Genomic DNA, 18,404 nt, shown 5'->3' with positions numbered 1-18,404 from the left:
TTATTTTTCGACATTGTAGATTAATATTGAAGACATCCAAACTATGAAGGAACACATATGGAATTGTGTGGTAAACAAACAAATGCTCAACAAACCAGAATATGTTTTATATTTTAGATTCTTCTAAGTAGTTGAATGAGAAGGTGTGTCCAAACTTTTGACTGGTACTGTATTTAGGAAGTTGTTGTATACAACCTATAATGAATGAGCGCAAGCTATTACGACAGATGAATAGTGCAATTTTATGACAAATACAATCACATCCCCAACACAAATGTTAAAACATAGGAATGAATCAGTTCTAATCTTTGAAAAAGATAAAAGATACAGCAACACGAGCGCAAGTGCTGTAGAGCAAATGTTATTACGTCCTACCTAACGTTACAGTGAAAGGTAGTTTGGAAGATACAGTCCCCACAAAAAATTCAGAACACAGCATATCAATACATTTGATGTTATTTCCCTCAGTAAGCATTATTTTCAAAATATGTATTGTCCCTTTGGAAATTCATAAGCATACATTGCTGTTTAAACATTTTTTTTAGAGTGGGAATGAACATCAACACAGCAGCTGCAGTGAGGTTGTTTAAAGAAAGCTATACTGTACCATTGAATGGCCCCTCTACACTGACTTTTTAGTGCAGCTGTTTGCATTTGATGTTTTGTATTTCATCTTTGTTACACTAATAAACAATTATGACTTAACAATCATACAAAAAAAGGAAATTTATATATTAACCTCTAGAAACAATTAACTTATCCCCTTATCCATGAAACAGCATAAAACAAGTATAACATCTGATTTAGGGGTAGTAAATTCTTGTAAATACGTACCAAATGTAACAGAAAATGAACACAACTGATTGCACCTGCTGTTAGAAGTAGTAACATTCCTGCTTCATTGTACAATTTTCTTTCTCCGTTGATGTGACCCACTTATTTTACAATAAACCGTTCTTCAGTAAGGATTTGCACAAACATACAATATAACATATTACACACCCTCAGCAGAAATATGCTCATTCAAACCAACTGAGTCCTTATCAGCATATTAGAGATTGCTTAAGGCTTTTGTGCGTACAAATTACTGCAGTCCATGCTAGACAAAACACCTCCATATATAACTGAGATTAATGTTTTAAGTGTAAGAACCCAATGTGATATGGTTACAATTAATGTAAGAAACACTGCAGTTTAACAAGAGGCAATACAAAAAAAAATTGCGCATGACTTTTAACACCATGAAAAGGATTGATGTTTCATCAACTGCTTAGAAATCATGTGGATGTGTAACCACATCAGTTAAATCATAGATGAGAAACTGCTCTCGTACACAGGCACAAAGAAATGGAAGAACAGTTCATAGCCAGTCTGGTGGCAGACTAAGGGTTTGTTTCTGTCACCATAACACTTTTTTAAATAATGTCAGCCATCATTAAGCAGCATACAAAGCCAGTGATTTTATATTGCCAGGAAGATGATGAATACATTTTAGAGAAAAAAACCTGATGACTCAAAAGGGGAAAACTGGCCTAAAAGATTAGTTAAACAGTCCATACTAGACCATATCTGTATCTATGATAGGAGATGGGTGATCCTCTTGTAGAGGCTGTCAGATAAGTTGTCATTTTTTAACTCTAAATAAATAAATGTGACAATAGCATAACAAAAATATAAACAACTATCAAATAAAGAGGAAAGAATAAAGCTATGGTATATAATGTATTACTCTGAAGAAGCACGTCTGTGCTGATGGGAGAATGCCAAATGTTGGCAGCAATTGTTAAGAAAAGAGAAAGGGAATAGGGGGCTGAAAAGTGCCTTTGTGGATAAAACTCCACTCTCCCTCTTATGGCCTGAGAAAAGTTATTCTATTATGACTGCTGCTGTTCTGCTTCATTGTTATTTTCCACAACCATGTTGCTTAGCGATGTTGATGATTTGGAGATGTTGTTTTCAAGCTCCAGTTGAGCAAGTCCCTCCTCTGTGTTCGTCCATGAGCTCATTGACTCATGTACCGTCACTGTGTGTTCTTCCATCTGCCTTTGGAGGCTGTCCATCTCCTCCCTGATGAAAAAATAAACATTACATGTATTCTGGCATTTGGATAGCTGCTCAGCACTACACAACAAAAAACTTCATGTAGGTACAATGATAATGTTAAAAAAAAAAAAGGTGCAAGATTTCGAGATTGGGAGCAATTTGATTGCCTCTCGATGGCAATGGCCAGCCGGCAGCACATAGCTATCGGTGCTTACAGCGCTAACATTGCAAAAAAAAAAAAAAAAGAGAAAGTGCTGACAGTGTTTACTTGAGTAATAAAGAGAGGGTGGGTACTACGCTTTCGCAACGACTATGTTGATCGGGATGGAGTTATTAGCTAACCGCTGTAGGAGAACAGTGCAGAGCAGCGGTCGTGGGATAACCAGTGGGGCACGCTCACTAACATGCACTAAAAGCATGCATGGCCAGCCTGTATTTTTCAACAAAGCAAGAAGAAGCTCAGATAATAACACACACACAGAGGGAGAGCGACTTCATTCTATGTTCAGGTAGAATTTACTCTGCTATCTTTACTTAGCAAATAGTTGTTTGCTGCAATATTTATGTTCATAATGTGAAATGCAGCTCCATTAACCAAGTCATTTGGTGAGAACAAGAGGCTTACTTGAGTTGCCGTAGACAGTTGTGCAGGTTGTTGAGGGGCTCTTTGTTGACAGAAGTTGATGGTTTCAGCAACTCATCCAATAGGGAGGCGGGCACTGGGCAGTCTGGAATCTTAACTGGTGTCACTGGGTTGGATGGGTTTCCATCACTCTTCATTTCCATACGCTGCTGCTCCAAAAAAACAGTTAAGGTATGTATTTAGTCTGTTATCTTTAGCAGGCATTTCTTACTGGAATTATACTTGCAACATTTGTCTTTAAAGCTTTGTTCTGTATGCATTAGTCATAGAAATGAATGGGTACACCTCAGCGGTTTAAAAACATAGCGAGTACTCACTGCTGTCAATGTAAAATACAAAAAAAACACTTTTTTATAAATTATTTAAATTTATTTTGTCTGATTATAGCTGATATGTATATAATACTAATGTTTAATAGTCAAAGTATGTGATAGTCCTGATGCCAAAACACTAGAGCCCGACTAATGAGTTGGACATGATTAGAGGCCAATATTGGCCGATTTGAAATATTGGCATAAATTATGAGTGTTCATATGTGATGACAAATGATGATTCAGGGGTTTACACACAATTTAAAAAGCTGCTGTGGCTGGAAAGCACTAAAATGTTCACAGTGAAATACATGGTGCCTTACCTTCCTCAGACGAGTCTGTTTGAGGTCCTGTTTTAGTTGCTGGTTCTGCAAAAGGATCGTCTTCATGCTGTTCCTCAGCTCACCCACTTTGGCCTGCAGCATAAACTTGTCCTTCCTGGTGCCGCTCAGATCATCCTGTACCGACTCCAGCTCCACTTTGATGTTCTGAGACAGACAATCATCTTTAGTATAAGTTATTCCGTGCATCTGCAAATACTGAAACGTTTTATTTCTTTAAACATCTAGTTAAGTAACACGCTTTGTTACCATCTTTTACAAGTGGAAATTGAAGACTTGCCTGCAAAGCTCTCTGTAGGTTGTCTAGCTCCCTGTGCTGACACTGCTCCATCATATCCAGCTGCTGCTTCTGAGCATCAATCTCCCTCTGCCTTTGCTCCACCTCCCACTTCAGGTCCTCAACCTGAACGAGCAATCAATGTTAGACATCAGTGTCACTGAAAGTCTTCCTCCCAGAACAATGATAAAAGAGTACATGGTGAAAATGTTGTATTATAAATCAAAAAGTATTACAAAATCAATATAATAAAACAAACTGCATTGTGTCTATAGCATTTGCTTCATAAAGATTTTTAAATAACAGTCACCATCAGCAAAATATTTCAGTGCAAGTCGTTCTCTTACCTCTTGGTTAGTGAGGGGCTGCTTGGCCAGTTCCTCGTCCAGTTGTTTCTGGAGGATCTGGAGCTGTGAATGGGCCTCAGCCAGATCCTCTTGGAACCTGGAAACCTCCTGAGAATGCTGCTCATCCTGAGCTCTGCAGAGTAAGAAATATTTAATGACAAATCAGTGGTAAGATATAATATATAGATACAGAAGCAATTTGCCAAAAGTCACTGCATTCTATAATTCAGTCAAATGCACATACTGTAGTTTGTGGGATTCACTCTGCAGAGCTTTGACCAGGTCCTCTTTGGCCTGCAGGTCCTTTTTGATTTCTGACAGCTCCAGCATAGCTGCCCTGTAGTGGCGTCTATTGTGGGCCGCTTCAGCCTTTGCTGCTGCCACCTAAAGGACACATCACATTAGTACAATCCGAAAGACCCTAGTAGAGCCAAATGCTTCACGAAAGCTACTGGACTTTCTATGGACACGTGTCACATTTCCACTTTCTAACTTTTATAATTCTTAAAGGCTTCTTCTTCTTCTTCTTCTTCTGTGCCTTGTGCCAAGCAAATTATGTCAAAATATATACTCAAATTACAGACCTTTTGTAATCATTAGAAAGGCAAAATTAAAATTAGGTGCGTCTGCATTTCAACTTGAAAAGGAGAACATACTGCGTCCTTAGAGCTCCTACCTGTTCTTTCAGGTCATTGACTTTGGTTTTCTCTTTTTCCATTGCAAGCTGAAGCGTTTGAACCACCTGCTTCATTTGTTGGTCCTCTTCCTCTTTACGCTTCAGAACAGCTTGAACCTGTAAAAAAGTAATATGTTTTTTTTTCTATTTTGGCATACAAGCCCCACAAGACTTTACAATACAGGGGTAATAAAAAAACACAAGATTCAATTATTCACCTGCAAGTTGAGCTGGACAAGATCTGCCTCTCTCTTAGCTAAGGCAGACTCCAAAATGTTGGAATGTTCCCGCAGTGTATTGTGGGACTGTGCCAATCCTGCCAATTTCCCTTTTTCATGTTCAAGCTCCAGTGCTAGCTTCTTGTTGGCATCTTCTAACTTTCGAATCCGCTTCTTGAAGCATCTGGACTCTTGAAGCTGTGAAATCAATTCATGTCATTAATACAAAGTAAAATACGTGAATTGAGCGACTAGACAAGAGTAAACATACTGCTCATACAGGGCTGTGATCGACATCAAAAAGGGTAAAAAAAAAATGCAGTAAACATTTGACTGATCATTATTCACCTCATCCTCAAGCTCCATGACCTTCTCCTGGTAGTCCTCCAGCTCTGTGGAGGTGAGGTTGATCACTTCCTGCAGCTCCTTCTCTAGCATAGTCTTGCTGCTGGCCACAGCCTGTAGCTCAGCCTGCAGAGCCTTAATCTTCTCCTGGATGGCAGATAAAACCACACTGTATTTCAATACGTTGCAGTTACTCAACACATTGGGTTATCCAGAATTATTCAAAATGAAATGACAAATATCTTTATGTTTACAACATGTGAGTTAAGGACAAGGGTAGATTGAAGGCTATCCTATTAATTTATTTTTTTAACGGTGTAATTGTTTCTGTGAAAAAAAAAAAGACTATGGGCAAGCACTTATAGTACAACAAGCTAACTGCATAAAGTACTCCTTAAATTCAAAGAGGAGATAAAAATGTTTCTTATTTTTCAGTTTTGCACGACAGTTGCCACACTGACAACTTTTGATTGTATTCAGTGCAAGCAAAACAGGTTTTATAGACCTTGTATCCAAACTACCTTAGGCTTCCTAATCTTTGTGAAATGGTAGGAAGAGTCACACCGCTCCTGTAACCTATTTTCAATTCCTGTGGACCGTAAATGGATGAGAGCCTGCACACTGTAGAATGCTTATTTTTCAAGTAACTGCAGTTTTATACAGTACCTGTAAGGCCTGGCTGTTTCCCCCATTAGACACCTGGGCCTTGAGTTTGACCAGCTCTGCCTCGGCAGTCTCCTTGTCAGTCAGAGCCTCTTGCAGCCTCCTACTCAGTATGCCCACAGCGTTCTCGTAAGCCTTGTGTTTGGCCTTCATGTCCTTCTGAGCACTGGTTAAATCTGTCCCCAGACGCTTCACGCGCACCTTCTGCTCTGTGATGGCCCTGTTAGATGCAGACAGGAAATTAAGTTAAAAATGTCCATGGGGAAACCAGGTCGTTCTGACAGCAGATCATACATTCATATGAACAAAAGTGGTGTGCGGAGAGATACATCTTTAAAATCACATTTCATTTACAGACATAGAAGGCACACAAACAGAGCGTAGTGATGCCGATGGATGTACTTTTTAAAACCGCATTTCAAAAAGGATCAGGGATTGTATAAGCACTATATAAAAAGCCTTTATTTATATTTATAAATAGCACCTGATAACAGAGATATGCACCATGGTCCAAATCATTACTGTGGGAGACATTCAAGAGTTCCATAACTCTATCCAGCAGATGACTCACTTTTTGGCTTCACCCTCCATTTGCTCCACCTGTTTCCTCAGGCCTTCATTCTGTTCTGTGACTGCTGCTAGTTGGCTCTGATCAAACTGTAAAGACTAGATTGGGAGAAAAACAGGATCCTTCACATTACAAATATGATTTACACTATACCTGCTGACAACAAACTGGTTATTTAAACACGTGTGTACTTAACCCAGAACATTGACATCAACATTTATTTTACTTTTATTGTTAAAGTACTTTGTGAACTAAATTTGAGAAGAAATATTGCACACATTCAAGTATATTTGTAATTACCTGGATCTGGGTTTCTAGCTGATCCCTTTCATTCTGAATGGCTTGCAGATGGGCCTCCATGTTGTTCATCTGCTCCTGGACTCTCATCACCTCCTTCTGCAGCCGAGCCTGCTCCAGCTCTGCCGTCTGCTTCTCCCCCTGAGCGCTCAGCAGCTCCTGCTTCAGGTCCTTCACCTCCGTCAACAGGCGCTTTTTGGTGGACTTCAGCTCACTGATCAACTGGTCTTTGGAGCTGGCGTCCCGGCGGTAGGCCTCCACCATCACCTGATAAGTCAATAACCATGTGTCTAATTATTGAAATAAGGATAGTCTGCTCTCAAGGAGTGCCCCTCATATTTGTCTCGACTCTGAGGCAGCAGGAAAAATTATTTAACAACATACTGTAGAAAAAGTGCAAGAGAGAGGGCTGCAGTATTTGAATCCCACACTGCATCATCTCTAAGCTTGAGAGAGATACATTTCACATGGTTATAGCAAACTAAAAATAAGAAGTTCTAACATATTCTACAGGCTTTACTTTTTCAGCCTAAATAGCTTTGTGTTGGTTTCTTACATGAAAACACACATTAAACTAAATAAAGCAAGACATCACTAAATATAACAGGATCTTTACAAAGTTGTATTTAGGTTCAGCTGTTTAAGTAGGTCATGTATGTTTTTGTGCCTTTAGGAACCTGCGTTTGAGCGTAAATTGAGTAAATTATATTTCACACTTTGCTATGAACCAAAAACCGACGTTTCATCGTAATATCTCATCTTACTTGTTAAAGGTGTAGAGGATGGTGGGAAACAAGTAGTTAATCAGTCATGCTACATTTGTGGACCTCGCACATCGCTGACTTTAACATACCATTAACATAGTTATTCAGATGCAGTGAAAGGACATATTAGTTTGTCTATAATGCAGCCAGTTTTTTTTCTTCTTTGGCACTAGAGGTACACTATTTTGCTTTCCACGGATTGCTGAAAGCAGTCACCAGTACATTTTGGTGCACCAAGATGAATGTTAATGCTCGAGTCTGAAGGGTCTAAAAAAGCTTAAGTCTTGAAAGAACTCCAATACTATTCATATTTCTGTCATTCTGTCAATCAACTCCACCCTCTTTCTGACAGCCTGTCAATGAAAAATGAGTAACATCCACCCCCGCTCAATCCACTGAGGCGTTTCAACCAGCACTCTTCTGAGATGACAGCCATCTGGCTCTACAATACATCCACCCACAAAAACATCAGCATCAACCTTAGTTAGCTGGGAGATTTCTTTTATAAGTAAATGTAATAAAAATACAAAATTTATGTCAAGTCTACACTGGCTTGTAAAAGCTTTACCCAGTAAGAGAAAGCTGTACCTTGTTTCATGGTCTGTAAGGGTAAGGAGGATGAATTACCTTTTGTTGTTGATACTGTTCCTTCAGTTTCTGAGCTTGTCTCTTCAGGGAACTATTTTCTTGTTGAAGCGCTTCAATCTGTAACAAAGCAAAGGCCTTTCATTATTCAATACATCGTGATTGAGCAAAACCCAATGGAAATATGTATAAATTCTTGAATTTTACAGCTTTAGCCAAATTGAAAATACACACCTTCATGACAAAAGGTAAAAAAAAGAGCAATCTGAGAAATGCATGGCAATGTCTATCCAAGTCACTAGCAGCTCAGCAATTCCCACAATTCTTTATGCCAAAATAATTACTGCTCACCATGTCTGAGACAGTATTTGACCATAACATATGTAACTCAAGGTGTCACTGCAGAAGTAGATGGGAATATATTGAAGCCCAAAGGGACAAGGGAATGCCACTTTTTTTTTTTTTTTAAGTCATTGGTAATGGTTCAATCATGCTTGGGGTTTTCTTTTAATGCCATTATTTAAAGTTTCCTTTTGCCGTTCTATTTTTTTCTCCTCCCACCTATATCATACCTGATTGGCTTTGATCTGGACATCCTGTCTGAGTTGATCCAAGATATCTGAAGCCACCAGAACATCCTCTCCGAGTCGCTCAGCGTCCTCGTCTAGTTGGCTCTTGTCAGCCCGGGCTGACTGCAGCGCTACCTCCAGGACAATCTTCTCGTTTTGGAGGTACTGGATGTTGTCGTCCTTGGCGCTGCCCTCTGTCTGCAGCTCAGCCAGCTGGGCCTCCAGCTCCAAGTACCGGGCTTCTAGCTGGTTGATGGACTGTTCTTTGGTTTGCAGGTTGTCCTGAGTGGTGGTCAGCTGGCGCATCAGCTCCAGATGCTCTTTCTGGAGGGACTGAAGCTGAATGTCCTTCTGAGAAAGGATCAACTTTGCCTAAGAAAGTTTGAGAGTGGTAGGCAGTTTAGAGCAGAATTCAAAACACATTTTACTGAACATACGAGGTGGTAAACAAATGCCTTGGCTACCTGCTCTAGTTCCCTTTCCAGGGTGCTGGCCGTGTTGGCCAGTTTTACTAAGCGTTCTCGCTCATCCTCAAACTCCTCCAGTTTACGCTGCAGATCATCTTCCACCATGTTCTTTGCATCCTGGATCTGCTTATAAGCAGCTTCCTGGGTCAGCATGTCGGTCTAAATCACAGACAGTAAAATGTTTTAAACAATGTGCTACAATCATTTAAAAAAACAAATAAGACAACATTTCAGTCGTGGTCATTTAAATAAGCCTGGTTTTCTCTAAGGTCCTTGGACTGAATAATCACCTTAAGATATGGCTTATTTCCTAAGTGGATATAAAGACATTACAAAGCTGATGATAGCATATTCACAAAGTCATGTTGGAGATATACCTCAATGCTCTGCAGCTGAACAGCAATACGCTCTTTATCTTTGATAGAGCGGTGTTGGGTCTCCGTGAGTTGGTGGGACAGAGTCACATTATCCAGCTTCAAATGTTCCAGAACACCATTCTGAGTCATCTGTCCAGCCTGGGAGGGAAAAAAAACCAGATAAAAAGTGTCACATGAACTATTGTCTGACAAATGTCGAGCCATGATGGAAAAACCAACTGCATTAGAATCAACCTCACCTGCATGTTTGCCATTTCGCTTTGCAGTCGAACTCTGGCCTCCTGGGCCACAGCTAGCTGCTGCTGGTACCACTGTCTGAGCTGCTGAAGTGAATCAATTTCAGCCTGGGAAGTCTTCATTCGGCTCTGAAGGGTGGTGCGCTCCATCTGGACTTGCTGAAGTTGGTTCTGAAGACCACCCAACTGCTGTCGCAACTCTTGGACTGCAAAAGTCCAAAACCAAAACATGTAATTTAAACACGAGTTATGATATGCAAACCAGTGGGCTGTGTGGTTAATTAAGTCAAAAGCACAATTAAATAAGTAGTTAATTTATTATCTGGGTCTCCATCACACACCTGTATTGTCTCTCGAGGTTACAGTGTTTTGCATCTCCTCCACCTTCCCCATCAGCCTGTTGTACTGGTCTTCAGCCAACTTCAGGTCATTGCTTAGAGAAGTCAGACCGGCATTCTTGCTCTCCAGACTGCCCTGGAGCTCCACCATGGCCTTCTCTAGCTGGTTGCAGTTTTTCCGCAGTGTGCCGACCTCTGTGGTGAGGGCACTCTGCTTCTCCTGGCTGACTTGAGCCTCCTCTTTCTTAGCCTGCAGTTGAGCATTCACTGTAGCAAGCTGGGCCTGAAGCTCTGTCTTCTCCTTGAGAGCCTGGAGGAAAGGACAGTGAGGTCAGCTCTTAAGCCCAATTAGTTTTGGCTTCCAGTAGAGAGTCATCTGGGCGAGTAAATAAACAGCCATTAATCTAAATTAAATCTTTTTGGAGGCTGCGATGCATGAACTGGCAGTCATTAGCAGGCGAAGTTGAACATGGCACACAACATATTACGGTGTTTGCTGATTTGTAATTACCACTGTTTATGCAAACACAATTAGCACCGTTAGGTAACTTTAGTAAAAGATTTTGGTGAATGAAAAAACAGATACTAGATACGAAAAATAAACTTTCATGGGTATTTTGTCCACTCCTGTACAGCATATGCATGGATAGGTGATTGTGCAGAAGGCACAGAAATCAATGTTACTTTACCTGATTGGCCTCAGATGACAAAGACTCAAGCTGACCCTCCAGTCTCATTTTCTCTTTCAACACCTGCAGCATATCATCATGGCCCATCACTGAACTCTCCAGAGAAACACTGCAAGAGATGTGATCATTATGAGTGTCTTATTAAAATGCCAAATGTGTAAGTTCCAGCAATCAATGTGAGAACTGTAATATTGGCTTAAATTTGGCTGTAAACTCAACGTCAACGCCAAGAACTGTCGATTTTAGTCATTTTTATATTCCTTCCCCATCTGATGTTGACAAATACCTGCTGGAGAAACTGTCCCTGCGGCTTCGAGGCTCCCCAATCCCTTCCCTCTCCTTCTCCAGTTCGAGCTCAAGCAGGTGCTGCTCCTCACTCGCTGCCTGCAACACTTCCTGCAGGGAGGGGAACTGACCCATGGCCTCAGCGGCAATCTCCCTCCCCTCCACCGTGTAGGGCCCCTGCTGCCTTTCCACCGCTGCGGAGAGCATCCCGTATGCCCCCCTGGTAGACACACTGCTGTAAGACGAGCTGTCACTGTCGTTGCCGTCGTTCCCTGGCCTCGTTCCTGATTCACTGCCGTCCATTTCTGACACATTGTCCCTAACTTTGAGAGAAGCACCAGGCTGTGTTTCCGTCTCACAGGTGCTGCCCTCCGACATCACACTGAGCTCAGACAAAGTAGACGTTGAGCTAATGGTGGACTGGAGGGAGTTCATGGTGTTAGAGTCTGCTGCTCTAACTCCACCTCCTCCTCCTCCACTTGTACCACCATTCTCAGGAGACTGGTAGTCGGCTAAGGAGTGGATCTTGCTCGGGCGGGGTGATCTGGACTTTCTCTCCTTGGAGGGGGGAATTCCCAAGCTTCCCAGTTTGGGACCACGGGGGACACTGGTCCTCAGGAAGGAATACTCCGTGGTCATAGATGAAGTGTTGGCCCTAGGCAGATCCTCAGGATGCAGCATGAGCTCTGGATCCAGGGTGCTGAATGGCCTGTTCTTGGGGGTGGTGCGGTGAGACTAGAAATAAAAAGAAATGAACCATGGTTATGACAACCCTGATCAAATCTTACCCAAGGCTGCTCAGCTTGAAACACACAATATACCATATTAAATTATAAAATAGCAATGACAGAAACTATAAAGAATGGAGCCAAACACTGCTAAACATTTCTCAAAAGTGAAAGTTGTGGCCTCTACACCTCTTAACCCTTTCATGCATAGAGGTCACTACAGTGGACAGCTATTCAAATATTGTTTTCTTGTATATGCATGGGTTTTGATGGCATAGTTGCACATCAGCCACTACAATAGCGCTCACTGTAGTGGCTGATGTGCAACTATGCCATCAAAACCCATGCATATACAATAAAACAACATTTGAATAGCTTTCCACTGTAGTGGCCTCTATGCATGAAAGGGTTAAACTGTTTATCTTTTGGATTACTTTTCCAAGAAAATAGAATTTTTAGCTACTAACATCAGCTGAGAATGAGCCGTCACGCACAAGTTGCAGGACACATACGCAGAATCAAATTAAGATAGTTGTCTAATGGTTGAAATTTCACTTTAACATAATGCTGAAGCTGCCAAACTGGTTTTGGAAACATTAGAACCTCAAGGGGAAATAGAAGAATAACTGGTGCTGTCCGTAACCTGACAGCTAATCCATTAACTCACCCTCTCCTTGTGTCTCTGAACTCTGTACTGTTTGAGTTGGTCTTCCAGACGTCGACGAGCCTCCATGCGAATTTTCTCCTCATTCTCCATCTCCAATGATGGCTTCAGGTTGGCTAAAAAGAAAGTATGTTAGGCCATAAAAAAAAAAATCACTTTACTTTCATACTGCCCAACTACACTACAGCTCTTTATTTACACAAGACCCGGTATTATGACTGTTCAGGTTATAATCCTAGCAATGAGCAGTATGTTGCTCATGTTTATTCCATGTAAATACCTCTATAATGTTGGTTTTAAAAGGTCCGGAATCCTGTCCTCACTGGTCACTCAGCAATAGTAAACAAATTATTCAAATTGGAGTTAGCTATGTAAATCCTTGTGGAGGTAACCTGTGTTTGGCACAAGCCAGCAAAACTAGTAAGTCACAAACTGCACTGCAACAGTACTGGGTTACACTCATATATTTAAAGGGTGCCCCATGCTGTATCACTGTCTCCATTTGCTCGGTTAGTGTATGCGAATATAAAAACTTTAATTCAGTAATGACTGCAACAACTATGCGGCAAATATTGCAAGGAGTTAAATGACGGCATGTATAAATGTATTAAACAGATTGTACATTCGATCAGTCATATTCATGTGCAATCAAAATAGATGCTGTAGGATTCTTCATGCGCTACATATATTCTGTGTGGGAGATATAATGATTAATCCAAACTAAATCACCACAGCTTGTGCCAAGCCTAAAAATATTACATTTCATAACATTCAGCAAGGCAACTGTGCCTGACTTTAAAATACCTCCAAACAGATGACATACAACAGGGATTAGTTCCAAAACGCAGCCATTAGTCCAAATAGTGTTCCAAATGAAGCACCCACACCGAATTCTAACCAAACAATCAAATGCAATGTATGCAAGGTGCAGAAAGGGGGTAGACTCAAACTACTAAAATAAAGTCTCACTGAATCATTCTGTTCAGATAATACACAGAAAAGGAAGTAAAAATGGATGTGTACATAAGCCAAAAAAAAGCAAAACATCCCACAGCAAAATTAGGTTATAATACAGGGGGGTATAGAGGGGGCATTCACTCCACATAAGTTTATGCTTACACAATTCAGTCTCCTGCATAGGCATACTGAGTCTGAGCGACTGCAATGAATCACCCTTGTGAACCATGATCTCAGCACTAGCCCCCTCAGACTTCTCTAGCATCATGGGTGGAAAAGCAGCCAAACCTGGGGAGGGCTCTTGGGTCTGGGAGTTGACAGGGGAGCTGGTGCTCTGGGGAGGGGCCGCCAGAGGCAGGGACCCATTTATATGAGTGTTCCCTTCAGCACTAAAGTCCTCTGCCAGTCCGTTTCCATTTGGCATCACATCTGAACAGATAGGACCTGAAAGAGTAGTGAGAAGAAAGCCTGAAGGAATTTGACAATTATTCATGATACATTCTTGTGCACTCTACTGCAAAGGGAAAGAGTTCCACCTGGCAAGCTGGCTGGGCAACTCTGTCAATCTACAATAGCTGAAGCGAAAAAGATGTCTGGAAACATTAATGCAGCACGTGGCGCACACTTAGGGCCCTTCTTGCAAGATAAACATATCTTAAGGCCCTGTCAACCTATTCTCTTTATCAGCCACATACTATGGGCAATTAGGCCAAACAAAAACACTTTATTTTCTGTAAAATTTGGAACAGTTTTGGTTATTTTACATGACTCTTTCTGTCTGTGCTGTTTTGTCTATGCTCTTCTCAATGGTTTGAAATGGGGAGGGCTTAGCTGGAAAAATAACACATATGTCTTTGCACCAATCAGAGTTTAAATCAAAACCTGATCACAGTTGGGATTGTTTGCCTATGTTGCCAGGCCACAATGAAGCAAATCTGATCAAACCACACCCTCACAGTCCGCAGCAACATAGTTACGATTGTTGAGAAAACATTCATACCACTATGAAACTGTTGGATTCCAATAACTGAAAAAATATTCCCACATGCTAATTAAAGGAGACACCACTGACAAACAAATCCAGCACAGTAGTCATGGAGAGTTCTGTTTTGCTAGTGAGTGGGGGTGGTGATGTCAATGCTGGGAAAATAACTTTCCTGTGGGCAATTGTCGGGGAAATTGCTCTCGGCTGCATTGACTTTTACCTTTTTTCCCAGAAAATATATTAATTCATTTTCATATTGACAAATGTATTTTTCTTTTTACCCTTAACCAATGTAGACTATAAGCATAGTGGCTGCCTTGAGATGACTAATTAGAGTTACATTTAGTAACTTTTATTAATCACATCAGTTCAAAGAGCCATGTCACATAGAGCAGTAGAAAGCCTCGGGCCTTGTAGTAGCCACCAAAACAGGTCATGCATAGCAGCATACAACTGTTATCTGTATTATGCCTAAAGGGGAAAAAACTTTGCATATTACAGAGCAGAGCTGAACACGTGCTAATCGCAGTACAAGGACTGTCATTTCCAAAGGAATATATTGTGTTATAAACAGGTCCAACACATAATGATTTCAAGTCTTGGAAATCCTTGTGATTTTGATTAGGGGCGAGACATTGTCAGTACTCACCATTATGAATATCCCCTTTTGCATGTTGTGTGTTGTCCAGCCCTTGTTGTTTCAATAGCGTTTCACCTTCCGCTTTGGATTTTATAACATGGTGTTCTTGATAAGCATTAGCCTCCATCTGAGCTGCTTCTGATTGGTTACTATCCATTTCCATTAAGAAACTGAAAAGTCACAATTTGCCGCTGCCACTCAAGAAAGAACCTCTCACAGAACCATCTTCTTAGGAGACAGGACAGCTGCTGGGATGTCAGTATCCAGGGACACTTCTGAACACAGACGGCACTAAAAAAATAGAAAAACAATAAATACATATGGCACATTATAAAGATCAAAATACATCACAGAAGAAGTTGTAGCTCCATCTGTCTTAGACACTAAGGATGTTATGTCACTACACATTTCAAACATAAGCTAGAGTCAAGGGCTTACAAAGCTGGCTTGGTTGTTAAGTAGATTGTGTCTCGTTAAATATAGAAAAACTAACAATGAATTCCTTTACTTTGACACAGACACGACAAACTATGGAAGGCCAAAACAGTTGCAACTGATTTAATTAAATCTTTGTAGGAATCTGTAGAAGCTGTTGATGAGTCAGAGATAACTTCAACATACGCAGCTGCTCCTTCTGATGCATGTTTTCAGAATTTGCACCAACAACTCAGATCAAATATAAGCCATGTTTACATATTGTGTACATTTGGCAACAGGCAAGGCCCCTTGTTTGCATTTATGGATTTTAAAAAGAGTCACGCATTAGGTCATCTCTTTATTAACAGCTCTTTATGCAGCTGTCGACTTACAGCCCGATCACAGTGTCACAATGCATTGGCTATTGATGGTGACCTTTGACCCCGGAGTCTAAGTCACTGCGGAGATGCTCCATCACGGGGTTCACACTGTCTTGATGAAGTCACCGGTTCAGGAGCAATGACAACGAGACAGTAGTTGATAAAAGGTCATTTTCGTGAGGTGTAAAGGCTGATATATTGACTGGGCTTTAGTTAAACTCCACAGGCTAATGACAAGCAGGATAGACTTAGTGCAAGATTAGCTGGGGAGACAGCAGCTAGCAAGCTATACGTGTTTACGACGGGACCTGTCAAGCTAAAAATGCTAACTCGCTAACGCTAACGAGCACAGGAGTGATTTCTCAAATATTTAAAATCAATCAACAGATGACCGGCTGCCGCATCAGTGTGTTACAAAACCCCGTGAGGAAATTAGAAAATGACAATTTCAGCAAGTGTATGAAAAGACAACAAACTCTCACCCTTTAGCGAGCTTCTCCGTTCACTACGTGGCTGTTTGGTGTCCGTCCCTCATCTGTCCGACGGGAAACAAGAGGGCGCAAAAACACATCTGGGAGATCAAACTGCGGGGTCTGCTGCTCACGACGTTTGGGCTTTAAATGCAATTAAATACAAACATATTTAAGATGATTATATTGTAAATGCATATGGTAATGTTAGGTTAATTAAAAAGATAATGGGAACGGTGACTCCTGGTAAATCTGGCGGATGTGATGCGTTCAAAGAGCTGCGCCCTACTTTCAGCAGCGGCCCTGCAGCTATCCTTCCGCGGCAGGTGCCACTAGTGTCATCCGCTGTCAGTGCCGGTTTCAGCTGAGCCTGCAACAATACATTGCATATCATTAGGCTATATTATGCCACTGCTCAATTCAATGAGATTGTTCTGGATTTCACAGAAAGGATTTGAGTTCAAATGGTATATAACTACAGGGTCTTTATTTTTATTTTTAAAAAAGCCTGTCACTATCTGTCATAAGTGCAATTTGCTGAATTGCATAGCTGTGTGCAAGAATCGTTGAAGTGCCTGTAGAAAAAATAACATTTTCTATTTTTTGCCTAATCACAAATTGCTGAATTCATGAGGCAAGCATAACAATAAAGCATTTTCCTTTCCTTTATCTGTTAGCCTAGATTGAAAGTAGGAAATAATTTAGGCAATATAAGTATAATAGCTAGAACTAAAGATAAAAGTGTATGGTCCTCATATATTACACTGGCTATAGCTATAGGCTAAAACACTGAATACCTGTTCTTAAATACCTGCCACAATACGTTGCACAGAATGCAAGGGCTGCATATCATTAGGCTATATTATGCCACTGCTCAATTTAATGAGATTGTACTGGATTTTAGTTCAAATGGTATATATAACTACAGGCCCTTTATTTGAAAATAATAATTGCCTAATCACTTTTTTCATGTAGGCCTACACATAGTGAGCTGTTTCGGTGAAACAACAATGCTCAACTGTCGGTGGTCCATGCATAAATTAACCATTATATTGACCTTAGTAATACTGTGCAATACTATAACCATAATTATTCTGTCTGTATTTATAAGATTTTCTTTTATTTTTTGTGGATTTTTTATTTTTCTTACTTACTTATTTAAAATACTTGTTTGTTTTTTCTACTATGTACCTTGTTTGCACTATATCTATGCTGCTGTAATCCTGTAAATTTCCCCGCTGCGGGACTAATAAAGGATTATCTTATTTTATCTTATCTTATCTTATAAGCAAGCAAATAGTCTACACTGACACCATCTAATGCCTCGTGCTACCACTAATGGACACCTGCAGACAACAAACAATGATGAGGTGTATAGTGTAGCTCTATCTTCCCTTTTTCTAGTCAAATGACAAAGTTAAACTAGTTAGATTCACCACAAATTCACTTTTTAATGCAAATAAAAGTAGACCTATAAAGCCAAGGATAAATCTCTTTGTTTTAATGAAAAGGTGAAGGATTTTTTTTAACTTTCTTACTTTGGTGCCATCTAGTGACAGTATCAACAATGACTCTGTCCTGGAAAAAATAAAAGGCTGATCGATGGTGTGAAAACAACACAACCTCACTAATTTCCCCCATAATTGCTTCGTTTTTCTCTTCCTCCCAAAACGTAAGCCGGTAGAGTCATATAAAAGATGCTAAACTTGTTTAGGAGCAGGCGTTTTTAAAGTCTGTGTGGCCAATTGCACTGCTTTTTTGGAAACATACATAAGTCTTTATAAATGATTGTGCAGCAGTGACTATATTTAATTCCTTTATTTTAGACTGTCTTGCCCAGGCTCCAATATAATTGTGAAACACGGACAAAATAATTGTAAATTCATACGTTTATTCATGCATTCATTTAGTTTAGATTGAACTACAGTTAGTCATTGCTAATACTATAAGCTAATAAACAAATAATACAATCACTAATTGCTGAATTCATGAGGCAAGCATAACAATAAAACATTTTCCTTTTCCTGTATCTGTTCGCCTAGATTGGAAGAAGGAACGAATTTAGGCAATATAAGTATAATAGCTAGAACTACAGTACCAGTCAAAAGTATTTTTCTTTTTTTC

At 40.4% G+C, this 18,404-nt stretch overlaps 1 protein-coding gene across 2 annotated transcripts; it reads right to left on the bottom strand.

The window, feature by feature from the left end:
- Positions 1 to 73: 73 nt before the first annotated feature.
- On the bottom strand, positions 74 to 16,510 carry golga3 (golgin A3). 2 transcript variants are annotated; one of them, XM_054611370.1, is made up of 24 exons: positions 16,293 to 16,510; positions 15,023 to 15,304; positions 13,551 to 13,832; positions 12,435 to 12,547; positions 11,041 to 11,774; positions 10,755 to 10,863; positions 10,069 to 10,375; positions 9,731 to 9,933; positions 9,492 to 9,629; positions 9,112 to 9,273; positions 8,651 to 9,019; positions 8,121 to 8,198; positions 6,733 to 6,996; positions 6,436 to 6,530; positions 5,868 to 6,084; positions 5,205 to 5,348; positions 4,857 to 5,054; positions 4,639 to 4,755; positions 4,207 to 4,346; positions 3,963 to 4,095; positions 3,619 to 3,741; positions 3,321 to 3,485; positions 2,669 to 2,835; positions 74 to 2,067 (listed from the first exon to the last, which is right to left on the bottom strand). In XM_054611370.1, exons 2-24 carry the CDS (start codon positions 15,174 to 15,176, stop codon positions 1,875 to 1,877), a joined length of 4,605 nt encoding a protein of 1,534 aa, XP_054467345.1. In that variant the 5' UTR covers positions 15,177 to 15,304; positions 16,293 to 16,510; the 3' UTR covers positions 74 to 1,874. The 2 variants fall into 2 exon arrangements, with proteins under 2 accessions (XP_054467345.1, XP_054467346.1); XM_054611371.1 differs by having other exon boundaries at positions 13,677 to 13,832.
- Positions 16,511 to 18,404: the final 1,894 nt, after the last annotated feature.

The sequence above is a fragment of the Anoplopoma fimbria genome, chromosome 13, assembly GCF_027596085.1.
Source record: "Anoplopoma fimbria isolate UVic2021 breed Golden Eagle Sablefish chromosome 13, Afim_UVic_2022, whole genome shotgun sequence".
Classification (NCBI taxonomy): Eukaryota; Metazoa; Chordata; class Actinopteri; order Perciformes; family Anoplopomatidae; genus Anoplopoma; species Anoplopoma fimbria.
Note: the sequence above shows the minus strand (reverse complement) of the source record. Positions and strands in the feature narration are given on the sequence as shown.